Raw genomic sequence first — 27,475 nt, 5'->3', positions numbered from 1 at the left:
ATAGGCCTATACATATCAGGGGGAAGGATGGCGAGGGGCTCAACAAGAACATGTATGTAAGCCATTAAAGGACACATTTTGCCCAGCTGCTATTGTCATAGGTAAAAATGCAGCAATGCTCTTTGGGGGGGGGGGGGGGGGGGGCTGTTAGACTTATTCATGAAACTGTGAAGGTTTGGAGAGTGGGGGACAATGCACTGATTCCTGTAAGCTGAGATACACTATTTTAGTGGGACAGGCGAGAGTGATGCACCAAAATGCAATTCACTCTGAGAAAATTAAAGTATAAGCCTACAAAATAGAAGGGTTCTTTTTGACAGTCTTTTATTGAATAGGCTAAGCAGCGCGTATGTCAAATGGTATACATTGGTCATAAGATAATTGATCAGACATGGAATGGTCGAAAGGGTGAAAATGTGTGTGAAGGAAAAGAGGAAAGGTGAGATATCAGAGTAAAAACACACAGGGTGCATCATCTCAATAGTCTGGAGTAGCTTCTTCCCAGAAGACACTTTAGAGAATTGAAATGAACCCATAGACAGAGAAGCTTGATGGCACAGTAATGATTATGTAGTGTCTGGCATGGGAAGCGACATCATTTCTTCCTTCAGAGTAATCACTGATCTGACACGTTTGGATTGGTGAGAGTATCGAGGTGGAAGTCTTGTCCAATCACAGTACAGTATATGATATATGGAGAGATATATTTGCAAATCTATCCAGTAGTACATCAGTGATTACCTCCAGGGTGCATTGGACCAGGGCCCTGGTCTGTCTGAAAGAGGAAGGAAGGGTGGTTCTTTTCCCCAAAGCTGTTGAACAGGTGCATCAGATAAAAGGTCAGTTTGTCTATCAGATCAGAAAGGGTCAGTAAGTCTATCAGCAAAAAAGAGAACATCTCATCCCTCTATGTCCAACTCTCATCAGCATCATTCCATCCCTGTCTCTATGACACTTGCTTTACTCATCTGTTTTTGTTCCCTTGCTTCATCTATCCATCTCATTGGCTCATCACTCCACTCCTCTCATATTGCACTTCTCTGTCTCCCTCTTCCACATCCTCAGTCCATCCATGTACCACACTTTATGTAGTAGAAGAATAGTTTACAACAGGCACAACCCAGATCACTCATCTTTACCTAGTGTGGAAAACACAGGCAAAATTACAATTCAGGGTGAACTATCCCTTTAAGAGCATAATGTACCATCACCATAGTTACAGCATATAGATCTAAACTCCCGTCACTCTCTAGAATGCCCCCTGTGCTCCTCCTAAACAGCTATGAGCTGCTATAAACATAGAAATAAAACAAATGGAAAGGAATGTCTGCGTGTTGTCCTAATTCTAATTCTTTGGCTATGACACTGAAAAGTGATTCTATGGCAGCGGTGTAAAACTCAGGTCCTCTAGGGTCGCCATTATGGTAGTAGTTACCTTTAATGTTACAGTAATATCTGCTGGTTTTTGACCTTGTCTCTCCATCAGGAACTAATTTAGATATGAGAAACCTAGTGATTACACTCTCAAGACAATCTACTGTTTCATCAACTGTTCAATCAAAAAGCAAGAATGTGATTGGCAGTTTCACTGAAAAGGTCACTTGTTAATGTTCCTGGTTAATCAAGGAAAAAGAATCCCTCTGAAATAGAGAGATAGGATGAAACACAGCAGACTCTTGTTCCATTAAGGAGCTGTGCACCAGAGCCATGGGATTACAGAGTTCAGCAAACTCAGTTTGGGATTTAGAATTTGAGCGACCACCATGTTGGTTCCACAAAATCTAATTCAACAGATCATTGTAGAAGGAATCCATTTTGGAATGTTGTCTCATGGAACATGTGGAGCAAACATGGAAGATATTTTCCTTAACTCTGTATGGCTCTGGTGGAGTGTAAACATACCCTGGCTGTCAATCAGTCAGTCACCATGACAACAAAGCCATTGCAGGAGATTGAAGACAGTTGATACAAAACATTTTTGGGTGAAATCAAGGTATTCATCCTATTCTTTAAACAAACCACTGGATATTCCTCTGTAAAATGCCCTTGGACCACCTCAACATAGTTACATGGTCATTAAAAGTGCAATCCATAAATTCGCTTTCTGGTAAAAAAAAAAAAGTGTAGTCAGCACTTTTTAAAGGGGAGGGGGTAGTAAATGAAAACATTTATATTTTTTCTCAAGTCAATAGTGTTTGAAATTGATCTTGTTGCCACAGGGGACAGAGAACTTGTGGATTGCGCCTTTGAAACCCTTTCCTTTGCAATAATATTGTTCCTAGATGTGATAGTTCCCTCAGGTAACGAAGAGTCAGCCAGGACAGGCCAGCTCTGCCTCTACAGTAGGAGACATTTGGAGGATTTCTTCTCAGCGTTGGTGATTTTGACCTCGCGACCTGTGGGGCCCGGCTTCTTGCTGGACTTCAGTAGAATATCTCGAGCCAAAGCCATAAAAGACTACAGAGAGGCAGGAAGAGGTGGAGGGAGAGAGAGGCAGAGAAAGGGTAACAGTGGGCGAGTGGGGATAATTAGGGTATGTGGCACATGTAACCTGTATGAAAAGGACAACATATCACCCATATTCCCCATGTGAAATGCATAATAAAGGACCAGATAAAGACAGACTCTGTGATTGAATAAAGGACATAAATATAACATCTAAAATAACATATTTATCTCACCTCATCAACATTGATGCTGGCCTTTGCACTGGTCTCAAAGAATCTGATCCCATGATCCTTTGCCAGCTGTCAACAACAGAACGCAAGTGTGATTACAGCAGGATATGATGTCACTTCCCTCTCCTAATCAGCAGAATTTATGCCACGTTCAGAACAACTGGGAACTCAGAAAAATACGAGGTCAAATCATGACGTCAGTGATCTTCAGGTTGAAAAGTCGGAGCTCTTATCCCTCAATGATCCACACATCCATTCATCCATCACTAACATCTGCACATCAGTGTCAATATCATTGAAAGAAAACACTTCATTATCAAAACAATGATCATAAAAATTGTAGAGGCTCACCTTTTCCCCCGTTTCCTTGGATACCTTCCTCTTGGCCTCAATGTCACATTTGTTAGCTAGCAACATCCGGCTGACCCCCGCTGATGCATTCTGGGGGATAAAAGATAGGGAGTTGGCATCCATCGCATCCATTTTATATTTCAATGATGTATCCCTCAACTTCTGCCCTTAGTTCTGCCTCCCCAAGCACCCTCTAGGAGAGGCTTTAATTCAGCTCTAAATTGGAGCCACGTCTAACTCTTGGTTCAGATGGGAAATCATGAACTAATTTCAAAATGTTCACATTGAACTGTTATCTTTGTTAACTATGCAAACAAAATTAAACAAATGTAAACATGTTTTTGGGAGTGCAGTTGTATGCCCCGTTATTCACTAAAGGCGCCCCCTTAGAAAACAGACCAACATCTAGTCTCAATGTAACCCTTGTTATTGTGGTTTATAGATGGCAATAAGAAGTCTGGTCAATCAGAATAATGTCCTGTGCAGTCATTCCATAAGACTGCCTGTCTAGGGGTTGTTTGATGTCACTGTGCATAACGGCTGATTCATCTAAAGAATGTTAACATGTTTCTATAATGAGGACCAGGACTGTGCCTCCAATGTCAGTGGAGAGACAGCTACATCATTTCTGCTCCTCGTGCTTTTCTAAACGTCATCCATCACTGACCACAGAATAAGGAAACAGTGGTATGAGACTCTCTGGTAGTGTTGCTCATGTCTCATTTTATTGTTTCAAATCCTTCCTAGAGGTCTGAGAAAATGCTGCCCTCAGTTTCTTTCTGGACTGTGTCATGTCTTGTCCCTTCCCTCTTTCACAACAGTCAGTCTGTGTTTTCCTGTCAACAGTCAGTCTGTGTTTTCCCTGTCAACAGTCAGTTGGTGTTTTCCCTGTCAACAGTCAGTTGGTGTTTTCCCTGTCAACAGTCAGTTGGTATTTTCCCTGTCAACAGTCAGTCTGTTCCCCTGTCAACAGTCAGTCTGTTCCCCTGTCAACAGTCAGTCTGTTTCTCTGTCAACAGTCAGTCTGTGTTCCACTGTCAACAGTCTGTCTGTGTTCCACTGTCAACAGTCAGTCTGTGTTCCACTCTCAACAGTCAGTCTGTCGTATTTCCCTGTCAACAGTCAGTCTGTGTTCCACTGTCAACAGTCAGTCTGTCGTATTTTCCTGTCAACAGTCAGTCTGTGTTTTTCCTGTCAACAGTCAGTCTGTGTTTTTCCCTGTCAACAGTCAGTCTGTGTTTTCCCTGTCAACAGTCAGCCTGTGTTTTTTCTGTCAACGGTCAGTCTGTTTCCCTGTTCCCTGTCAACAGTCAGTCTGTGTTTTCCCTGTCAACAGTCAGTCTGTTTCCCTGTCAACAGTCAGTCTGTTTACCTGTCAACAGTCAGGCTTTGTGTTTATCTGTCAACAGTCAATCTGTTTCCCTGTCAACAGTCAGTCTGTTTACCTGTCAACAGTCAGGCTTTGTGTTTATCTGTCAACAGTCAATCTGTTTCCCTGTCAACAGTCAGTCTGTTTACCTGTCAACAGTCAGGCTTTGTGTTTATCTGTCAACAGTCAATCTGTTTCCCTGTCAACAGTCAGTCTGTTTCCCTGTCAACAGTCAGTCTGTTTCCCTGTCAACAGTCAGTCTGTTACCCTGTCAACAGTCAGTCTGTTCCCCTGTCAACAGTCAGTCTGTTTCCCTGTCACCTCCTTGATGCTCTTCATCCAGTTCTGAATGTTCTCGTAGGACTTCTCATCTGTGATGTCATACACCAGGATGATGCCCTGAGAGATCACGGGAGACACGAGTCAGACAAAAATAAAACATTGTGCAATTCAAAATCAACCTGATGGATGTAAGAAATATGATACTAATAGTTTCAGTCATGATCTTACACCCATAATATTCTTTCATATCTACAAAGGTGAAGAGAGAGGAGGCCCGTTTATGCCTGGTGCTAAGATGCCCCTTTTGTCCTGATCTTGTCCACATTCTGATTGTGCTCACAGTTTTAGACAGGTGTAGATGATTAAATCACTTGTGATCTGATTGAGAGAGAGTTGAGAGACTCACCATAGCTCCTCTGTAGTAGGCTGTAGTGATGGTCTTAAACCTCTCCTGCCCTGCTGTGTCCCTGAAAACAGAATACATTAGGGGAAATGTTTCACCTTCTTCAAAAAGTAGCTCTTTGAACACCCTGGAGTACAGATGTAGGATCTTAATTTGAACCAGTTTGCTACAACAGGAAAATTATCCTGCAGCAACAGGAAATGTGAATTATTATGTGGATTATAATTAATGGACATTTTTGTAGGGGTTGATACATTTTCCATAAGGGTAAATCAAGTCTGAAATTTCAAAGTGGAAATTACACATTTTAGAACCCTTTTTAAAAATCAAATACACTACAAGTTTGCATTTCAAATTAAGATCCTACATCTGTAGTAAGCACTGAAACTACTGCAGATTTGTCTGTGTTGGCAGCTGTTCTTTCTCTACACATTTCCTGTTTTTCTAATGCAGCACCCAATTCAAAGAGTACACTGTTTACACATACATATCCAGAGTAATACAGCCTTTACACACGTGTGTCCAGCACATCATTTATCCACACTTCTGCAAAAACAATACGCTATGGTCACACTAATGTTCTCACAGCACAGAACGTAGAAGTTCCCCACCTACACACTGAGCTATGGTCAGCAAAGGAGGTTGGTGGCACCTTAAATTGGGGAGAACAGGCTCGTTCTAATGACTGGAGCGGAATAAGTGGAATGGTAACAAATACATCAAACACATGGTTTCCAGGTGTTTGGTGCCCTTCACTTTACTCCGTTCATGCCATTCTCCCCTCAGCAGCCTCCTGTGATGGTCAGTATGGCATATCCCCCCCTAATGGCTCAAGTCAGGATTTGGGGAGGTTAACCTGATCCTGTATCAAAGGACAACTTCTACCAGGGGTGTGGAATCCACAGAGATGAGACGTATGTTTTATGCCAGTTCAATAAACTCTTTACGGCTGATTCAGACTTCATGTCTGGCTTTCTGATAACTCACTGGCATTCACTGACAGATAAAACATAGGTGAAGTCATAGCCTACACCAAAGGCCTTGCCAGTCAATATCTCAGTGTACTCAGTGACATATGCCAGATAAACACTATATATAAAAAAGTATGTGGACACCTCTTCTAAAATTAGTGGGTTCGGCTATTTCAGCCACACCCATTGCTGACAGGTGTATAAAAATCGAGCACACCGCCATGCAATCTCCATCGATAAACATTGGCAGTAGAATGGCCTTACTGAAGAGCTCAGTGACTTTGAATGTGGCACCGTCATAGGATGCAACCTTTCCAACAAGTCAGTTCGTGCTAGAGCTGCCCAAGTCAACTGTAAGTGCTGTTATTGTGAAGTGGAAACGTCTAGGAGGAACAACGGCTCAGCCGTGAAGTGGTAGGCCACAAAAGCTCACAGAACGGGACTGCTGAGTGCTGAAGCACGTACCGTGTAAAAATTGTCTGTTGTAACACTCACTACCAAGTTCCAAACTGCCTCTGCATAAGAAGTGTTCATCGGGAGCTTGATGAAATGGGTTTCCATGGCCGAACAGCCTCACACAAGCCTAAGATCTCCATGCGCAATGCCAAGCGTCAGCTAGAGTGGTGTAAAGCTCGCTGCCATTGGACTCTGGAGCAGTAGAAACATGTTCTCTGAAATGATGAATCACACTTCACCATCTGGCAGTCCAACCGACAAATCTGGGTTTGGCTGATGCCACGACAAAGCTACCTGCCCCAATGCATAGTGCCAACTGTACAGTTTGGTGGAGGAGGAATAATGGTCTGTGGCTGTTTTTCATGGTTCGGGTTAGGCCCCTTAGTTCCAGTGAAGGGAAATCTTAACACTACAGCATACAATGACATTCTGGACGATTCTGTGCTTCCAACTTTGTGGTAACAGTTAGGGGAAGGCCCTTTCCTGTTTCCGCATGACAAAGCCCCCGTGCACAAAGCCAGGTCCATACAAAAATGGTTTGTCGAGATTGGTGTGTTAGAACTTGACTGGCCTGCACAGAGCCCTGACCTCAACCCCATATTAATGCCCATGAATCTGGAATGATATGTTCAACGAACAGGTGCCCACATGCTTTTGGTCACCGCGAGCCTACCAGATGAGCTAAATGCCTTTTATGCTCGCTTCGAGGCAAGCAACACTGAAGCATGCATGAGAGCACCAGCTGTTCCGGATGACTGTATGATCACGCTCTCCGTAGCCGATGTGAGCAAGACCTTTAAACAGTTCAACATTCACAAGGCCTCGGGGACAGATGGATTACCAGGACGTGTACTCAAAGCATTACCAACTGGCAAGTGTCTTCACTGACATTTTCAAGCTCTCCCTGGCCGTGTCTGTAATACTTACACGTTTCAAACAGACCACCATAGTCCCTGTGACCAAGAAAGCGAAGGTAACCTGCCTACATGATTACTGCCCCGTAGCACTCACTTCGGTAGCCATGAAGTGCTTTGAAAGGCTGGCCATGGCTCACATCAACACCATCATGCCAGAAACCCTAGACCCACTCCAATTTGCATACCACCCCAACAGATCCACACATTATGCTATTTCTATTGCACTCCACACTGCCCTTTCCCACCTGGACAAATGGAACACATATGTGAGAATGCTGTTCATTGACTACAGCTCAGCGTTCAACACCAGTGCCCAAAAAAGCGAATCACTAGCTAAGGACCCTGGGAATAAACACCTCCATCTGCAACTGGATCCTGGACTTCCTGACGGGCCGCCCCCAGGTGGTAAGGGTAGGTAACAACACATCTGCCATGTTGATTCGCAACACTGGGGCCCCTCAGGTGTGCATGTTGAGTCCCCTCCTGTACTCCCTGTTCACCCACGACTGCGTGGCCAAGCACGACTCCAACACCATCATTAAGTTTGCTGACGACACAACAGTGGTAGGCCTGATCACCGACAATGATGAGACAACCTATATGGAGGAGTTCAGAGACCTGGCAGTGTGGTGCCAGAACAACAACCTCTCTCTCAATGTGAGCAAGACAAAGGAGCTGATCGTGGACTATAGGAAAAGGAGGGCCGAACAGGCCCCCAATAACATTGACGGGACTGAAGTGGAGCGGGTCGAGAGTTTCAAGTTCCTTGGTGTCCACATCACCAACAAACTATCATGGTCCAAACACACCAAGACAGTTGTGAAGAGGGCACGACAACACCTTTTCGGCATGGGTCCCCAGATCCTCAATAAGTTCTATAGCTGCACCATCGGGCGGCAGGTAGCCTAGTGGTTAGAGCGTTGGACATATAACTGAAAGTTTGCAAGATCGAATCCCAGAGCTAACATGGTAAAAATCTGTTGTTCTGCTCCTGAACAAGGCAGTTAACCCACTGTTCCTAGGCCGTCATTGAAAATAAGAATTTGTTCTTAACTGGCTTGCCTGGTTAAATAAAGGTAAAATAAAAAAATCAAGAGCATCCTGACCAGTTGCATCACTGCCTGGTATGGATCTGACCGTAAGGCACTACAAATGGTAGTGTGTACAGCCCAGTACATCACTGGGGCCAAGCTTCCTGACATCCAGGACCTCTATACTAGATGTGTCAGAAGAAGGCCCAAAAAATTGTCAACAACTCCAGTCACCCAAGTCATAGACTGTTCTCTCTGCTACCGCAAGGCAAGCGGTACCGGAGCGCCAAGTCTAGGAACAAAAGGCTCCTTAACAGCTTCTACCCCCAAGCCATAAGACTGCTGAACAACTAATCAAATGGCCACCTGGACTATCTACATTGTTCCCCTACATTTCTTGAACTGCATTGTTGGTTAAGGGCTTGTAAGTAAGCATTTCACGGTAAGGGCTACACCTGTTTTATTTGGCGCATGTGACAAATACAATTTGATTAGATTTTGATTTGTAGTGTATATTGCAGCTATTGCATACTGGGTTGCATGCCTTTAGTCTAACAAGACAAATAAAATCAAAATCTTGCATTCCTAAGGTCTTGTACTACAATCAGTGAGTGGTGACCCTTTGAGTGACATTTGGACAGAAAACCAACATAAACAGTTGGTTGTTTTGGTAAAAAGGGAGGTTCCTCTTTCCTCTGAGAAAGAGAAGTAGACACACGTCCAGAACACACGAGGAGTTGAATAAAATCTGTGTGTCGGTCCCATAACTGTCATCACTCTTAGAGACCAGCAAACAGTAGTCCTAAATGGACCTTTCATTCTTTCTTTGCCTGGATCCTCTTCTCTTACCAGACTTGCAGTTTGACTTTCTTTCCCTCCACGTCTATCGTCTTTACTTTAAAGTCGATGCCTGAAGAAAGGATGGGAGGATGACAGAGAGAGGGGAGGGAGGAGGTCGACAGGAAGGGAGGGAAGACAATAAGTTAAATTCCCACACACATTGCAGCAAATATAGGTCATGCCAATTAAACCATTTTGACATGCATGGAGGGTGAGACAGGCATTCCCAATTCATCAAACTTTCACTGGGATAGTAAAGTCTGTCTAGCTATATGGTACAACACGGCAGAATATATATATATATATATATATATATATATATATATATATATATATATATATATATATATATATATATATATATATATATATATATATACACACACAGTCTCTGGGTTTGTTATTGTCTGGGTTTCCTGCAGGACAGGGATGGTCAGAGAAAGAGAGGGATGGCAGAGAGAGAGAGAGGGAGAGGACAGAGAAGATGGGCGTCTTAAACTGTGAATTCCAAAGGAGGACAACCATTTTTCTGATAATGAGAGACTGAAAAGAGATAGGAGAGATAGGAGAGATAGGAGGAATGGGGGTGGGTGGACCCTCTGGGTAAAGTGAGGGAGGGGAGAGGAGGATATGGAGAAGATATAGAAACAACAGCAGCACAGCAACAATGTAGGTGAACTACAATAGGGATATCAGATTGAGATATAGGAAGACAGTGATAGAGACGTGTAGAGACATGAACACAGCAGAACTGGAAACGTGAGATAACTGCGTGGTGAAAGTGATAAGAACTTGGCATTATATGTTAGCTGACAGAATGGTATCTATCTCAGCAATGACGAATTTAAAGGGTTGCTGAATTAGGGGCCGATTAGGCTATAACCGATTAAATGGGATTTCGTAGAGCTAGGCTACATACCGATAGTTGATATGTAGGTTGAGTTGAAGTTGTCCTCAGCAAATCGAATAATCAGACATGTTTTCCCCACTCCACTATCTCCAATGAGTAATAATTTGAAAAGGAAGTCGTACTTCTTCGCCATAATGTCTTTCAAAGTTTTTGGTGAATGATCAGAAACTATGACCCTTTACAAAACTAGTACACTTTCCAATGTTCTTCTTATTTGTAACGCTTAAGAGGTTAACACATGCCTTAAAAAGTATTGCTCAACATACACAAAGGTCAAAATTACACTCTCATTTCTCCTGGGGAGTTTCTGCTTTTCTTTAGCATAAAATCCGCTTGTTTTCCCTTTCCCTTGAAAACTGTCACCGGTAAATACGGTTTCCCCCAATGTCTCTTTTGATCCGAGAAAAAATAGAACAGAACGCCACAAATTAAAAACGAGTTGGAACAAACGCTTCTGCACTTCAATGGGCTATAAAATTCTACAGCGCCACAAAGCTTTGTTAAAATCCATTTATCAAGCCAAAATGTCAAGTTATTTTCTTCCAACGGCCGATTAACATACACCCATTCCACACAGACAGGGCTACGTTTCGCCCAAAAACTTTCTCCTGCCGAAGTTCACGTAGGATTACGTAGAGGGAGAGGTTCAGTTATTACAGTGGAGGGAACAGACTGAAATGGGACAGCAGGAATGGCCGACACTGCTTGTAGACAGCAGAGGGCGCTCGACCATATGAATAAAGTCAATGGTTTCTCAGCTGTATTATAGAGCCCCATGTACTGAAATATGTCATAATATCTCTGTGTACGTGTATCCTTAGTACCATATTTCTTTTCGTGGATAAAACAACGAGTAACAAACAGGATTTGACTGACAATTAAATTAAAAGATGAGGTGGATGAGAAATATGAAATTGAATGTCTCTATTAAAAATTAAGTGGTCTCTCCCTCACACTGCGAGAGAAATATAACAAAATCAAATGTGCCAGTAAGGCTAGTTATAGATGGCGCTGAACAAAACCTCTCTGTGTGTAGACCTGTGTGATTTGGAAGAAAGAGTTGACCTCACAAACATGGCCTCCTTTGCCTCGCCTCCTTGACACGTAATGGCGACAAAACACTTCCGGCCCCTGCTTCTCCGCCCCGTTCATTTATTAACTGTCAACTTCCGGTTGATCCTTCTTTTCGGCAACGGCTACAAACTCGCCAACATGCCAGTAAGTGCGCACACAGGCAATATAACCCTTGCTTCAGCTTGGGAATTTTGTTTGAGGGGGACATGACCACATCCATCGATGTATTAGAAATGTGCAAATATTCCGATTTATTTATATTCAGGATTATTCAACAAATGGATAACTAGAACAATCTTAAACTGCGTGCCAAGCGCGTGCTATGGTCTGCTGAATTGACGCAATATGGCGGCGTACATGCAATAGAAAGCATGGACTGACATGTAACTAGCTAGCTAACTCGTTTGTTGTTTAGTGATTGTTTCTTAGCATTTGAAAGCGCTTGTACACGATGCTAAGTTTGACTAGATATTCGCATTCCTTGACTTATGTTTGATAGTGGACGTACGCAGGCTTTAGCTAAACAAGATAACGTTAAAAAAAAGCGTAGGCTAGCCAGTACTGAAGTTACTAGCCAGGCGTTTACCCAACGAACATTTGTCAAATGTTTTTGATTATACTAACTTATGTACACGTCTCCTGTATGGACATTGTTTTAACTTGTTAGCTAGCTAGATTATCAAATGGACTTTCCCATCTGCATTTTCTAAGATGGCCACCCTCTGGTTTCTCTTTCAGCTCGCAAAGGACCTGTTGCACCCAACCTCCGAGGAGGAGAAGAGGAGTCACAAGAAGAAACGTCTTGTACAGAGCCCTAACTCGTATTTTATGGATGTCAAATGTCCAGGTTAGTGTGTCTCCCTGTAGCTTAGCTAGAAGTGACTCCCCGGCTCAGCTCACACCAAACGCAGCCATCATTGTAAATAAGAATGTGTTAACTGACTACTTTTATTTATTTTTTATAAATACGTTAACTAAACTGACCATGGTTTAGTATCTAGGGATGTGGACCATATTCAACTGACGGGTCATTGGTTTGCCTGTCTTCACTAAAACTGGCCAGTCCACCAAAGGGAGAGTTTGCATGGGATGTGATCCTGTGTGGCTCGGTTGGTAGAGCATGGTGCTTTCAACGCCAGGGTTGTGGGTTTGATCCCCACAGGGGAACAGTACAAAATGAATGCGCTCTTCTATAAGTTGTCAGATAAATGACTTAAATGTAAATCTAGTCTGGTAGTTATTGATTACTGAGACTGACTTGTTTCTAGAGGGATGTGTAGCGACTTGCCTTTGTGTTGCCCATTCATTGTCTCCAGAGTGAATGAGGTGTCAACCAAGGCATACAGTAACCATGTGGTTGTCTTTTTTTGGAAAGGAGTCTCCACTGATTCCTTTCAATAACTGCAACTGCAAGAACACAACAGTAATTAGAACATCATTTGTGTGTGTGATTTGTTGGGACTGAGAACACGAGTAGGTCTCGTTCAGTTCAGGACATTGAGGTGAATGTTAATTTGTCTGAACTGTTCTCTCTACAGGATGCTATAAGATCACGACAGTGTTCAGTCACGCCCAGACAGTCGTCCTGTGTGTCGGATGCTCCACAGTATTGTGTCAACCTACAGGGGGTAAAGCACGCCTCACAGAAGGTACTATATTACACACTCCCAGCCTTCCACACAGTGTCCAGGATGGAAAAATACTGTTGGACATAATTGATGCCTTTATGTGTTGCCCATTCATTGTCTCCAGAGTGAATGAGGTGTCAACCAAGGCATACAGTAACCATGTTGGTTGTCTTTTGTTTGGAAGGAGTCTCCACTGATTCCTTTCAATAACTGCAACTGCAAGAACACACTAGTATACAGAAATAATACTGTCCGTTCTGTTTCTAGTTGTAATAGTCTGACCTGCCACTTTAGGATCATGCCATGAGATGTCAAATAAAACTCCTTTTTGTTTTCCAGTTGAAAATGTAGTTTTTTCATACTTTACTGACATGACCAAAATAATTTAATGTATTGCTTTTCAATAGCCCCAATTGAAGTGTGACCCTTTACCAGCTCAGCTGGGTTGTGTTCACCACAGTTCAGGTTCAATAGCCCCATGACCTGCTCAGCTGGCTTGGGTTGTATTCACCACAGTTCAGGTTCAATAGCCCCATGACCTGCTCAGCTGGCTTGGGTTGTATTCACCACAGTTCAGGTTCAATAGCCCCATGACCAGCTCAGCTGGCTTGGGTTGTGTTCACCACAGTTCAGGTTCAATAGCCCCATGACCTGCTCAGCTGGCTTGGGTTGTATTCACCACAGTTCAGGTTCAATAGCCCCATGACCAGCTCAGCTGGCTTGGGTTGTATTCACCACAGTTCAGGTTCAATAGCCCCATGACCTGCTCAGCTGGCTTGGGTTGTGTTCACCACAGTTCAGGTTCAATAGCCCCATGACCAGCTCAGCTGGCTTGGGTTGTGTTCACCACAGTTCAGGTTCAATAGCCCCATGACCTGCTCAGCTGGCTTGGGTTGTATTCACCACAGTTCAGGTTCAATAGCCCCATGACCTGCTCAGCTGGCTTGGGTTGTGTTCACCACAGTTCAGGTTCAATAGCCCCATGACCAGCTCAGCTGGCTTGGGTTGTGTTCACCACAGTTCAGGTTGGCAGTGTTTGTAGGGCTAGGAATGGCCAGGGTCCTCAATATTATCATAACAATACTTAGAGGAAATTTCCACTCATTCTTATCATTTACAGTGCTACATAACACTGTGGACAATATGTTTTGTGAACAAATGTTTCATTTTGATATGGTAAGGTTGGTAGCAACATGTGGAAATCTGTTGCAGCTCAAGTCGGCTACAAAATCCACAATGCAAAGCTCTATAGGCTAGCTAGGTAGGTAGCTGGCTCGCAAACGTACCTAAACACAACACCAAAGTCAATATCAGCATATGAAGTTGCTAGTTAGCTGTGAAATCACCTAAACAAACTGCACTATCAATTTAGAAGTCTCACCATTTTCAACCTGCAGATCGAAGTGCCTCATCGTGGAGTCTGACATTCACAGCAGCACCATGCAATGACGAAGCAGACACAGGAGAAATGTGTTTGACCCTCTGTTAAATTAAACATGTCGATGTAAGAAAATTGCAAACATATGACCAGTGGCTCATTCGAGAAAGACAACCTCTCGTTATGACATCGGCCCGTATTAAAATCTGATATGTATGACAGACGGTTTTGCAATCTAAAAGTCATATTCCTATTAACTTCCAGGGTAGTGAGAGAGACTATCAGTGCTGCATCATACCGGCCTGAATTTCTGGCTGCTTGAACGGCAATGGCTCAGATACACATGAAATGACCAAGGGAATTGATAGAACATCACCCAGAGATGTGATTTTGTGCAGCATTAAAAATGCCGAAACGATGTGTATTGTGATTTGACGTTAAACATATTTCTCACTATGTGATCTGTGCTGTTGCCAGGTGGAACCTGTTCCCTGTATTGTTTGCTTAGTGACAGCGGTGCTATATACCGTTTCCTGGATCACCAGTCAGTTGGTCAATATTGTCCTAGTATTAATGGTTGACAATATTGGCATGCAATGAGTTCCTAGTGAATGTCTGTCCATATAACATGCTGACTGGACCATGTTGGTTTTGTATGTCCACACCAGACGCGATCCAAGACACGCAGGTTGAAATATCAAAACAAGCTCTGAACCAACTATATACTAAGATATAAATGCAAAATGTTGGTGCCATGTTTCATGAGCTGAAATAAAAGATCCCTGTTAGTGAGCATATCTCCTTTGCCAAGATAATCCACCTGACAGGTGTGGTATATCGAGAAGCTAATTCAACAGCATGATCATTACACAGGTTCCACTTGTGCTGGGGACAAAAGGCCACTCAAATGTGCGGTTTTGTCAGACCACACAATGCCACAGATGTCTGGAGTTGAGGGGGTGTGCAATTGGCATGCTGACTGCAGGAATATCCACCAGAGCTGTTGCCAGAGAATTGAAAGTTTTTCTCTACCATAACCTGCCTCCAACATCGTTTTAAGGAATTTGGCAGTACATCCAATCGCCCTCACAACAGCAGACCACGTGTATGGCGTCGTGTGGGTGAGCAGTTGTGAGCTGATGTCAACATTGTGAACAGAGTGCCCCAGGGTTACGGTATAAGCTACGAACACAATTGCATTCTATCAATGGCAATTTGAATGCACAGAAATAGCATGGTGAGACCCATTTTTTTAAAGTTATCTTAGACCAACAGGTGCATATCTGTATTCTCAGTCATGTGAGATCCATTGATTAGGGCTTTATGAATTTATTTAAATTGACTGATTTCCTCATGAACTGTAATTCAGTAAAATCTTTGAAATAGTTGCATTTTTGTCGAAACAAAACATTTAGCTACCTTGCTGTTGAGCCAATTTGTCCTGGGAGATAAACAGTGGGTTATTTTACCTGAAATGCACAAGGTCCTGTTTTTCTGGATCTTTGTAGAATACTGACCAATTTTGAGTTGCACACAATCGTGTGTTCTCTACTCCGACAATCCACAGATAAAAGGGGAAACCTAGTTCGTTTCTAGTAATATCTCCTTCTGTGGACTTTATGTCGGTTGGCAACCAACTTTAAAGTGCATTACCACCACCGACTGGGACTGGTGTGTGGACCTTTAGTTCATATTTCAATAACCAACGTGGGTATATGCTCCTAAAAACCAATGAGGAGATGGGAGAGGCGGGACTTGCAGCGCGTCAAGCATCAAAAATAGAACCAAGTTTATTTTAGCGCCTGGCTACGCAGACGTGTGTGCAGTTTAGATGAAATGATTGAATAACCGCTAGGCTGTCAGTCTGGCCTTATCAATAGTAGTTTGATCTCCTCACTCTCCCTACCATATAAAAGTGAAATCTGTCTGGGCCCATAACTAACTCCTCTTTCTCCTTCACCCAGGATGCTCATTCAGGAGAAAACAGCACTAGACTCTCAGCAATAGAGCTTGTTGGACCGAGAGACCCAAGGGAGGAGAGATGGGATTGACCCCACAGTGACCCTGCTCAGGAAGTGACAACGCGAGAGGAAAAGTGGAGATTAAACTGAAGAGGAAAGATGGTGTTGAGCTCTGCTTTGTGTGCGTAGAGAGAGAACGTCCCCTGGCATGACATCACTGTAACACCACTCCACCGGTCTTTCTCTCACTTCTTAATAAAGTTTTGTTTTTTCGTTAAAGAATCCAGTTTGCTTGTCAGTCTTTGATCCAGGTGTCAAATTTCTATTATTAGAAAATAACATGGTGTCATATGGGGAATGTAAGCTGGTCCTAGATCTATGCCTGAACAACTCTCTAGAGACACTGTTCAAGTTCTTTAATTCACTGTTCACTGTTCTTTAATCAGGGGTGTCACTCATTCCATGGAGGACCTAGGGTCTGCTGGTTTTTCCCTTTCAATTAAGATGTAGACAACCAGGTGAGGACAGTAACTTACTAATCAGTGACCTTAATTCAACCAAGTACAAGGGAGGAGAGAACCCGCAGACACTCGTCCCTCTGGAATGAGTTTGACACCTGTGCCTTAAATGGACCAATGCAACACACTGACGGCGTTTGGCAGGAAATTGTTTAGTTGAAGGTTTTAACATGGATCATTCACAGGGCTGTTAGTGTCACCGTGTGCTCCAGAGCCAGTTGCGTCTGCGGATGATCCTTTCTGTGTCTGGGGACGAGGGTCTGATCCAGTGAGTGAAACGCACCGTCCTGCTGCATTCCACTGGAGAACACACACCATCTTAGACACAACCCTCCCTAAGACTGCTGCATTCCACTGGAGAACACACACCATCTTAGACACAACCCTCCCTAAGACTGCTGCATTCCACTGGAGAACACACACCATCTTAGACACAACCCTCCCTAAGACTGCTGCATTCCACTGGAGAACACACACCATCTTAGACACAACCCTCCCTAAGACTGCTGCATTCCACTGGAGAACAATTACCTCTGATATAAAGCTTACAAATAATTTATGCTACCTGATGCACCAATATAGTAGAAGGTAACTGGTACTGACGTGTGTTTGGGTACAGGCCGACCACCGGGACAGGAACCGTCTGCATGCAGGAGTTGTACACTGACAAATACAGAAGTGTTAACTGTCACTAGAGTAGGGAGGAAGTCACCACCAACTGAGAGGTTAGTTACTTATAAATAAGGTGGTGGTGTGGTTAGTTACCTATGAACAAGGTAGTGGTGGTGGTGTGGTTAGTTACCTATGAACAAGGTAGTGGTGGTGGTGTGGTTAGTTAACTATGAACAAGGTAGAAGTGGTATGGTTAGTTACCTATGAACAAGGTAGAAGTGGTATGGTTAGTTACCTATGAACGTGGTGGTGTGGTTAGTTACCTATGAATAAGGTTGTGGTGGTGTGGTTAGTTACCTATGAATAAGGTAGTGGTGGTGTGGTTAGTTACCTATGAATAAGGTAGTGGTGGTGTGGTTAGTTACCTATGAATAAGGTGGTGGTGAAGAGTGGTTACATAATTACCTATGTATAAGGTAGTGGTGGTGTGGTTAGTTACCTATGAATAAGGTAGTGGTTGTGTGGTTAGTTACCTATGAATAAGGTGGTGGTGAAGAGTGGTTACATAATTACCTATGTATAAGGTAGTGGTGGTGTGGTTAGTTACCTATGAATAAGGTAGTGGTGGTGTGGTTAGTTACCTATGAACAAGGTAGTGGTGGTGTGGTTAGTTACCTATGAACAAGGTAGTGGTGGTGTGGTTAGTTACCTATGAATAAGGTAGTGGTGAAGAGTGGTTAGATAGTTACCTATGAACAAGGTAGTGGTGGTGTGGTTAGTTACCTATGAACAAGGTAGTGGTGGTGTGGTTAGTTACCTATGAACAAGGTAGTGGTGGTGTGGTTAGTTACCTATGAACAAGGTAGTGGTGGTGTGGTTAGTTACCTATGAATAAGGTTGTGGTCGTGTGGTTAGTAACCTATGAACAAGGTGGTGGTGAAGAGTGGTTAGATAGTTACCTATGACTAAAGTAGTGGTGGTGTGGTTAGTTACTGTAGTAGTAACATAAGGCAACTGGATGCTAATGGTAGAAGAGACATATAGTCTGACAATTCCAATAAGACACATACCAGAGAAATATGCCTAAGACAATTGGACACATTAATGAAAGGGGTTCCGCGGGGGGTGTTCCGCGGTGTGTGTGCCGCGGGGTGTGTTCCGCGGACATTCCAGATTGTGATACAATTTGTATTAAAAATCTTATTTGAGTTCACAAAGTTCTTGTAAGAGTTATATTTGAAGTGATTTTCTACGACATAATCTATGAACAAGGTAGTGGTGGTGTGGTTAGTTACCTATGAACAAGGTAGTGGTGGTGTGGTTAGTTACCTATGAATAAGGTGGTGGTGAAGAGTGGTTAGATAGTTACCTATGTATAAGGTAGTGGTGGTGTGGTTAGTTACCTATGAATAAGGTTGTGGTCGTGTGGTTAGTTACCTATGACTAAAGTAGTGGTGGTGTGGTTAGTTACCTATGAACAAGGTAGTGGTGGTGTGGTTAGTTACCTATGAATAAGGTGGTGGTGAAGAGTGGTTAGATAGTTACCTATGAATAAGGTAGTGGTGGTGTGGTTAGTTACCTATGAATAAGGTTGTGGTGGTGTGGTTAGTTACCTATGAACAAGGTGGTGGTGAAGAGTGGTTAGATAGTTACCTATGTATAAGGTGGCAGTAGTGGCCATAACTACAAACACAGCAAAGACCAGGATGAGATGGAAGATTGTAGACGAATCAGATCTGTAGAACCTGAACACACACTCAGACAGGGTCAGATGTGTGGATACAGGGGTGAGTCAGTGGGCTATATCAGGGTTTCCCTAACTCTGACCTGCTCCCCCTGGGTGAATGTTTTGTTTTTTGTCTTAGCACTACACAGCTGATCCAAATAATCAAAGCTTGATGATGAGTTGGATATTTGAATCAGCTGTGTATTGTCATGGCCAAAAGTTTTGAGAATGACACAAATATAAATTTTCATGTCTGCTGCCTCAGGTTGTATGATGGCAATTTGCATATACTCCAGAATGTTATGAATGATCACATGAATTGTAATTAATTGCAAAGTCCCTCTTTGCCATGCAAATTAACTGAATCACAAAAAAACATTTCCACTGCATTTCAGCCCTGCCACAAAAGGACCAGCTGACATCATGTCAGTGATTCTCTTGTTAACACAGGTGTGAGTGTTGACGAGGACAAGGCTGGAGATCACTCTGTCATGCTGATTGAGTTCGAATAACAGACTGGAAGCTTCAAAAGGGTGGTGCATGGAATCATTGTTCTTCCTCTGTCAATCATGGTTACCTGCAAGGAAACACGTGCCGTCATAATTGCTTTGCACAAAAAGGGCTTCACAGGCAAGGATATTGCTGCCAGTAAGATTGCACCTGAATCAACCATTTATTGGATCATCAATAAATTCAAGGAGAGCGGTTCAATTGTGTGAAGGCGGCTTCAGGGCGCCCAAGAAAGTCCAGCAAGCGCCAGGACCGTCTCCTAAAGTTGATTCAGCTGCGGGATCGGGGCACCACCAGTACAGAGCTTGCTCAGGAATGGCAGCAGGCAGGTGTGAGTGCATCTGCACGCACAGTGAGGCGAAGACTTTTGGAGGATGGCCTGGTGTCAAGAAGGGCAGCAAAGAAGCCACTTCTCTCCAGGAAAAACATCAGGGACAGACTAATATTCTGCTAAAGGTACAGGGATTGGACTGCTGAGGACTGGGGTAAAGTCATTTTCTCTGATGAGTCCCCTTTCCGATTGTATGGGGCATCCGTAAAAAAGCTTGTCCGGAGAAGACAAGCTACCATCAGTCCTGTGTCATGCCAACAGTAAAGCATCCTGAGACCATTCATGTGTGGGGTTGCTTCTCAGCCAAGGGAGTGGGCTCACTCACAATTTTGCCTAAGAACATAGCAATGACTAAAGAATGGTACCAACACATCCTCCGAGAGCAACTTCTCCCAACCATCCAGGAACAGTTTGGTGAAGAACAATGCCTTTTCCAGAATGATGGAGCACCTTGCCATAAGGCAAAAGTGGGGAACAAAACATCGATATTTTGGGTCCATGGCCAAGAACCTCCCCAGACCTTAATCCCATTGAGAACTTGTGGTAAATCCTCAAGAGGCGGGTGGACAAACAAAAACCCACAAATTCTGACAAACTCCAAGCATTGATTATGCAAGAATGGGCTGCCATCAGTCAGGATGTGGCCCAGAAGTTAATTGACAGCATGCCAGGGCGGATTGCACAGGTCTTGAAAAAGAAGGGTCAACACTGCAAATATTGACTCTTTGCATCAACTTCATGTAATTGTCAATAAAAGCTTTTGACACTTATGAAATGCTTGTAATTATACTTCAGTATTCTATAATAACATCTGACAAAAATATCTAAAGACACTGAAGCAGCAAACTTTGTGAAAATTAATATTTGTGTAATTCTCAAAACTTTTGGCCACGACTGTAGTGCTAGGACAAAAAACAAAATGTGCACCCAGAGGGGCCCCAGGACCGAGTTTGGGAAACACTGTTGTATAGGAACGTTTTCATTGTCATGTTTAGCTGTGTTTTGGCTCTGTGTGAGTCTGCTCCTCACCTATCTTCACCTCGCTGTCCACCGTGATGTAAACTGTAAGGACATGAGTCTGTGGGGTCAGGTGGCTGGAGAGGGTGATGTTGGCAGGAGGGGGCAGGGCCTGACTTTTGACCCAGGAAGTGGAAATGTATACAGACAACACCAGATGTCCGTCTGATTGACTGGGCTCAGATAGCAGCACGTCAGTACTGTCAGAGTGGAACTGAACGCAACACAGAGAGAAGAGATATGGATTGCATTCACTCCATACTGTCTATGCCAAGGTCTTAAAGCTGTATGCATTGTGTATTGTGGGGCTGTAAATGCTTAATGTTAGTCCTAATGTGACCCACCCGTAGGGCAGAGAGCACCTCCTTGGTGCCCAGCACAGAGAACTCTGCCATGGGCTGCAGAGCAGAGAGCACCAGGAAAGACACCGGGCAGTGGAACGCAGGCAGGTACGGCAACTGTACCAAACGTCCGGAGAGAGGTAGCGACAGAGCAGAGAGAGGGAGGACAGGGACGGGGGACTGGCCCCGCAGAGAGGCTGAGAGAGAGACGGAGACAGAGAGGGAGAGAGTCAAAAATTGGTCAAATAATTATTTACTGTATTATTTTAGAGACATGGTATTTTTATCAATGGGATTGGGAAGAGAGGTCCTGTGTCCCTGTCGTACCTGTGTCGAGGTCATAGTGAGGCGTGGTGACCATCACAGCCTGCAGCGTGTTGAGCTGGAGGTAGGGGGCGCTGAAGTGCAGGGAACACAGTAACTCTGCGTCTGGCTGCAGCTTCTTCTCTATGGCCTCCCTCTGAGACAGGGAACACTGGGCCGGGGACAGGGAACACTGGGCTGGGGGAAGAGATGGGGAGGTGGGAGAAGAGGAGCAAGGTAAGGAGAGCGAGAGCAGAGAGGTATCAATTTACTACTCACCTGTGTTGACGGGGGAGGACATCCACATTAGTGGAAACAACGCTACTGTTCGCCCTGAGCACCTTTGTTATGGTTTTTGTCTTGCTGTTGAAACAGAGAAGAAACGGAGGAGAAACGAAGGAGAAACGGAGGAGAAAGAGGAGAAACGGAGGAGAAACAGAGGAGAAACAGAGGAGAAACAGAGGAGAAACGGAGGAGAAACGGAGGAGAAACAGAGGAGAAACAGAGGAGAAACAGAGGAGAAACAGAGGAGAAACAGAGGAGAAACGGAGGAGAAACAGAGGAGAAACGGAGGAGAAACAGAGGAGAAACAGAGGAGAAACAGAGGAGAAACGGAGGAGAAACGGAGGAGAACGTGGAGAAACAGAGGAGAAACAGAGGGGAGCAGACTCCATCCGCATGGTAAAAAATGATCTGTATATATTGTGCTGTTCTGTCACGCGGGCAGTGATGTCTGAGAGGAGAAACAGTGTTGGTTGTTGGCAGTAACTTCTTTGTTTCCCAAACGGACGTGGCAGTTTGACCATGAGGAATCCCAGCTTGAAGAAAAATAAACCAGACAGAGAAAAAGAGAGAGATTTGACTATATACTGTGTGTGTTGCCTGTCGGTGGTAATGTGAGAGTGTGTGTGTTGCCTGTTGGTGGTAATGTGAGAGTGTGTGTTACCTGTCGGTGGTAATGTGAGAGTGTGTGTGTTACCTGTTGGTGGTAATGTGAGAGTGTGTGTGTTACCTGTCGGTGGTAATGTGAGAGTGTGTGTGTTACCTGTCGGTGGTAATGTGAGAGTGTGTGTGTTACCTGTTGGTGGTAATGTGAGAGTGTGTGTGTTACCTGTTGGTGGTAATGTCAGAGTGTGTGTGTTACCTGTCGGTGGTAATGTGAGAGTGTGTGTGTTACCTGTTGGTGGTAATGTGAGAGTGTGTGTGTTACCTGTTGGTGGTAATGTGAGAGTGTGTGTGTTACCTGTCGGTGGTAATGTGAGAGTGTGTGTGTTACCTGTTGGTGGTAATGTGAGTGTGTGTGTTACCTGTCGGTGGTAATGTGAGAGTGTGTGTGTTACCTGTTGGTGGTAATGTGAGAGTGTGTGTGTTACCTGTCGGTGGTAATGTGAGAGTGTGTGTGTTACCTGTTGGTGGTAATGTGAGAGTGTGTGTGTTACCTGTTGGTGGTAATGTGAGAGTGTGTGTGTTACCTGTTGGTGGTAATGTGAGAGTGTGTGTGTTACCTGTTGGTGGTAATGTGAGAGTGTGTGTGTTACCTGTCGGTGGTAATGTGAGAGTGTGTGTGTTACCTGTCGGTGGTAATGTGAGAGTGTGTGTGTTACCTGTTGGTGGTAATGTGAGAGTGTGTGTGTTACCTGTTGGTGGTAATGTGAGAGTGTGTGTGTTACCTGTCGGTGGTAATGTCAGAGTGTGTGTGTTACCTGTCGGTGGTAATGTCAGAGTGTGTGTGTTACCTGTCGGTGGTAATGTCAGAGTGTGTGTGTTACCTGTTGGTGGTAATGTCAGAGTGTGTGTGTTACCTGTTGGTGGTAATGTGAGAGTGTGTGTGTTACCTGTTGGTGGTAATGTCAGAGTGTGTGTGTTACCTGTTGGTGGTAATGTCAGAGTGTGTGTGTTACCTGTCGGTGGTAATGTCAGAGTGTGTGTGTTACCTGTCGGTGGTAATGTGAGAGTGTGTGTGTTACCTGTTGGTGGTAATGTCAGAGTGTGTGTGTTACCTGTCGGTGGTAATGTGAGAGTGTGTGTGTTACCTGTTGGTGGTAATGTGAGAGTGTGTGTGTTACCTGTCGGTGGTAATGTGAGAGTGTGTGTGTTACCTGTTGGTGGTAATGTGAGAGTGTGTGTGTTACCTGTCGGTGGTAATGTGAGAGTGTGTGTGTTACCTGTTGGTGGTAATGTGAGAGTGTGTGTGTTACCTGTTGGTGGTAATGTGAGAGTGTGTGTGTTACCTGTCGGTGGTAATGTGAGAGTGTGTGTGTTACCTGTTGGTGGTAATGTGAGAGTGTGTGTGTTACCTGTTGGTGGTAATGTCAGAGTGTGTGTGTTACCTGTCGGTGGTAATGTGAGAGTGTGTGTGTTACCTGTTGGTGGTAATGTCAGAGTGTGTGTGTTACCTGTTGGTGGTAATGTGAGAGTGTGTGTGTTACCTGTCGGTGGTAATGTCAGAGTGTGTGTGTTACCTGTTGGTGGTAATGTGAGAGTGTGTGTGTTACCTGTTGGTGGTAATGTCAGAGTGTGTGTGTTACCTGTTGGTGGTAATGTGAGAGTGTGTGTGTTACCTGTTGGTGGTAATGTGAGAGTGTGTGTGTTACCTGTTGGTGGTAATGTCAGAGTGTGTGTGTTACCTGTTGGTGGTAATGTGAGAGTGTGTGTGTTACCTGTTGGTGGTAATGTGAGAGTGTGTGTGTTACCTGTTGGTGGTAATGTGAGAGTGTGTGTGTTACCTGTTGGTGGTAATGTGAGAGTGTGTGTGTTACCTGTTGGTGGTAATGTGAGAGTGTGTGTGTTACCTGTTGGTGGTAATGTCAGAGTGTGTGTGTTACCTGTCGGTGGTAATGTGAGAGTGTGTGTGTTACCTGTTGGTGGTAATGTGAGAGTGTGTGTGTTACCTGTTGGTGGTAATGTGAGAGTGTGTGTGTTACCTGTTGGTGGTAATGTGAGAGTGTGTGTGTTACCTGTTGGTGGTAATGTGAGAGTGTGTGTGTTACCTGTTGGTGGTAATGTGAGAGTGTGTGTGTTACCTGTTGGTGGTAATGTCAGAGTGTGTGTGTTACCTGTTGGTGGTAATGTGAGAGTGTGTGTGTTACCTGTTGGTGGTAATGTGAGAGTGTGTGTGTTACCTGTTGGTGGTAATGTGAGAGTGTGTGTGTTACCTGTTGGTGGTAATGTGAGAGTGTGTGTGTTACCTGTTGGTGGTAATGTGAGAGTGTGTGTGTTACCTGTTGGTGGTAATGTCAGAGTGTGTGTTACCTGTCGGTGGTAATGTGAGAGTGTGTGTGTTACCTGTTGGTGGTAATGTGAGAGTGTGTGTGTTACCTGTTGGTGGTAATGTGAGAGTGTGTGTGTTACCTGTTGGTGGTAATGTGAGAGTGTGTGTGTTACCTGTTGGTGGTAATGTCAGAGTGTGTGTGTTACCTGTTGGTGGTAATGTGAGAGTGTGTGTGTTACCTGTTGGTGGTAATGTGAGAGTGTGTGTGTTACCTGTTGGTGGTAATGTGAGAGTGTGTGTGTTACCTGTTGGTGGTAATGTGAGAGTGTGTGTGTTACCTGTCGGTGGTAATGTGAGAGTGTGTGTGTTACCTGTTGGTGGTAATGTGAGAGTGTGTGTGTTACCTGTTGGTGGTAATGTGAGAGTGTGTGTGTTACCTGTTGGTGGTAATGTGAGAGTGTGTGTGTTACCTGTCGGTGGTAATGTCAGAGTGTGTGTGTTACCTGTTGGTGGTAATGTGTGTGAGGGTGTTATGGGCATTGAACTGTTGTCCCAGGTTGTCGTAGCAGAGAGCCCTGACTCTGATGGTCCAGCCCAGGGGAAAGGCAGGCAGGCCTCCCCCTCCAACACTGTACAGGCTGGACACACTGAACAGCCTGACAAACCACACTGGAGACACCTGGCAGACACAACACACAAATACACTTTGTACTCCCCAGCATGGTCAGATAGTGATGACCCAGTGCCAGTTAGGGTCAACTGTGGATGCTGAGTTTCTCACCAGGTCTACTTTAGAATGGATCCCATCGAAGGACACAAGTGACCAACTTACCCGGACGCTGATGAGCAGGGTCTGGTTGACCCCTGTCGTGGCAGAATCAGATTTAGCTAAGTAACATAGATAGATAAGATGTTATTTTCATCATATGCTTGTGAGATACTTTTCATTAGAATCTTCTGAGCTAGGGATTGGTAACTTGGGGCCAGAGAGGGGAGAGGTCAGGCTTGTCTTCATATGTCAATGTATCTGTTAAACCATGTGGTACTAAGTAGAATATCAGAAGGGGAGGAGGACAGAGTGGAACGTTGGTTTCTTATGGGAACGTTGTTTGTAACTATTCCTAAACCATGGGATGGAGTTATTAATTGGGGAACCAGTTAGTTATCTCATACAATGTCTGTACGCCAGTCACTCCCTACTTTTCTCATAGGGGGAAGGAGTTTGGCCGTGTTTGGAACCATTGTATGTCCCCTCTGAGGTTGCCCTTATCTTGACCTAGTATTTGACCTAAGGGGCTCACTGTCTGATTTTGAGTTTGTCCAGGTTTGGGAGAATCTAGAAATGACAATTGATATATGCCATTGGATGAGGTAATGTTTTGGTAGACAGTGAAGTATCAAGCATGAGATTTAAACCTTGTCTTGGGAGATCAAACTGAACAATGATTTATAGCTGATGCTGTCTAGCGATAGGATACTCCTCTTTCGGGTAAAGGATTCTTTGTAAGTTGAGAGGGGTGTATCTTGGCTATAAATGAAACTAAGAATTGTTTTGTAAGCACTCTCAGAGAATTCATTTATAGACACTGAATTGATCTGAGAGTCATTAAAGGGCTTTGGTGAAGCTTGTATATATATATATTAAAGATGGAATATATAATTTAACTCTGACTTGTGTGTGGTTGGCTCTCTCTCTCTCTTTATTGAGTAATACAGGAAATTTCCACGACACCCCACAGGTCTCCATGGCGATGACCTCCAGCAGGGCGGATCCCGTGTCAGGCCCCGCCCTCAGAACTCCCTGGCTGTCCACCGTTATAAGACCCTCCCCAGTCACACGGCGTACCGCACAGGACAGATAGTGTCTCTGAAACACACAATCACACATGCATTCTACTACAGACATAAACACACACACATGCATGAGTACAGACATGAGGACACACGTACGCACGCAAGCACACACACACACACACACACACACACACACACACACACACACACACACACACACACAAGCACACACACACACATACACACACACACAGATCCAACTGGTTTGACACACATCGACCTACATATACAGGGACAAAGTGTAGCGTACCTGAGTGTGTCGTGTTTGTATCTCCAGTACTCCAAGCTTGCCCAGATTCCAGTGGAAGGAGAGACCAGACTCTACACTGCCCAGAGCAAAGGGGTTCTGACTACTGTCACTGCCCATCACATACACTGGCATCTAAATACACGCACACACACACACACACTGGGGTTACTAAACCACATGCACATACGCACCCAAATACCGTACAAACATACACAGAAACAAACTACACTGCCTGCCACATACATTCATCATACAATGACAATGTTTGAGAGAGAATACAAAAAGATAATTATTTCCAATGTGGCAAGTAATTAACAAGAAAACTGAGCAAACTAGAATGCTATTTGGCCCTAAACAGAGAGCATACAGTGGCAGAATACCTGACCACTGTGACTGACCCAAACCTAAGGAAAGCTTTGACTATGTTCAGACTCAGTGAGCATAGCCTTGCTATTGAGAAAGTTCGCCGTAGGCAGACCTGGCTTTCAAGAGAAGACAGGTTATGTACACACTGCCCACAAAATGAGGTGGAAACTGAGCTGCACTTCCTAAC

At 44.2% G+C, this 27,475-nt stretch overlaps 2 protein-coding genes, 2 non-coding genes and 1 pseudogene across 4 annotated transcripts; 3 read left to right on the top strand and 2 right to left on the bottom strand.

Moving 5' to 3' along the window:
- Nucleotides 1-307: 307 nt before the first annotated feature.
- rab13 (RAB13, member RAS oncogene family) lies at nucleotides 308-10,860 on the bottom strand. Its single transcript, XM_071396534.1, has 7 exons — nucleotides 10,218-10,860; nucleotides 9,308-9,368; nucleotides 5,087-5,147; nucleotides 4,720-4,797; nucleotides 3,030-3,119; nucleotides 2,682-2,747; nucleotides 308-2,457 (listed from the first exon to the last, which is right to left on the bottom strand). Exons 1-7 carry the CDS (start codon nucleotides 10,339-10,341, stop codon nucleotides 2,338-2,340), a joined length of 600 nt encoding a protein of 199 aa, XP_071252635.1. The 5' UTR covers nucleotides 10,342-10,860; the 3' UTR covers nucleotides 308-2,337.
- Nucleotides 10,861-11,300: 440 nt separating this feature from the next.
- LOC139573269 (small ribosomal subunit protein eS27-like) lies at nucleotides 11,301-16,531 on the top strand. Its single transcript, XM_071396536.1, has 4 exons — nucleotides 11,301-11,426; nucleotides 12,021-12,129; nucleotides 12,821-12,931; nucleotides 16,253-16,531. Exons 1-4 carry the CDS (start codon nucleotides 11,316-11,318, stop codon nucleotides 16,279-16,281), a joined length of 360 nt encoding a protein of 119 aa, XP_071252637.1. The 5' UTR covers nucleotides 11,301-11,315; the 3' UTR covers nucleotides 16,282-16,531.
- Nucleotides 12,568-12,708, top strand: LOC139574889 (small nucleolar RNA SNORA13). Its single transcript, XR_011674847.1, has one exon. It is a non-coding gene; the product is annotated as a small nucleolar RNA SNORA13 (small nucleolar RNA).
- LOC139574891 (small nucleolar RNA SNORA13) lies at nucleotides 13,002-13,140 on the top strand. The gene has a single exon (XR_011674849.1). It is a non-coding gene; the product is annotated as a small nucleolar RNA SNORA13 (small nucleolar RNA).
- Nucleotides 16,532-16,912: 381 nt separating the features above from the next.
- Nucleotides 16,913-27,475, bottom strand: part of LOC139572557 (nuclear pore membrane glycoprotein 210-like) — a 32,767-nt pseudogene continuing 22,204 nt past the window's right edge.

This window comes from Salvelinus alpinus, chromosome 4, assembly GCF_045679555.1.
Source record: "Salvelinus alpinus chromosome 4, SLU_Salpinus.1, whole genome shotgun sequence".
Classification (NCBI taxonomy): domain Eukaryota; kingdom Metazoa; phylum Chordata; class Actinopteri; order Salmoniformes; family Salmonidae; genus Salvelinus; species Salvelinus alpinus.
Note: the sequence above shows the minus strand (reverse complement) of the source record. Positions and strands in the feature narration are given on the sequence as shown.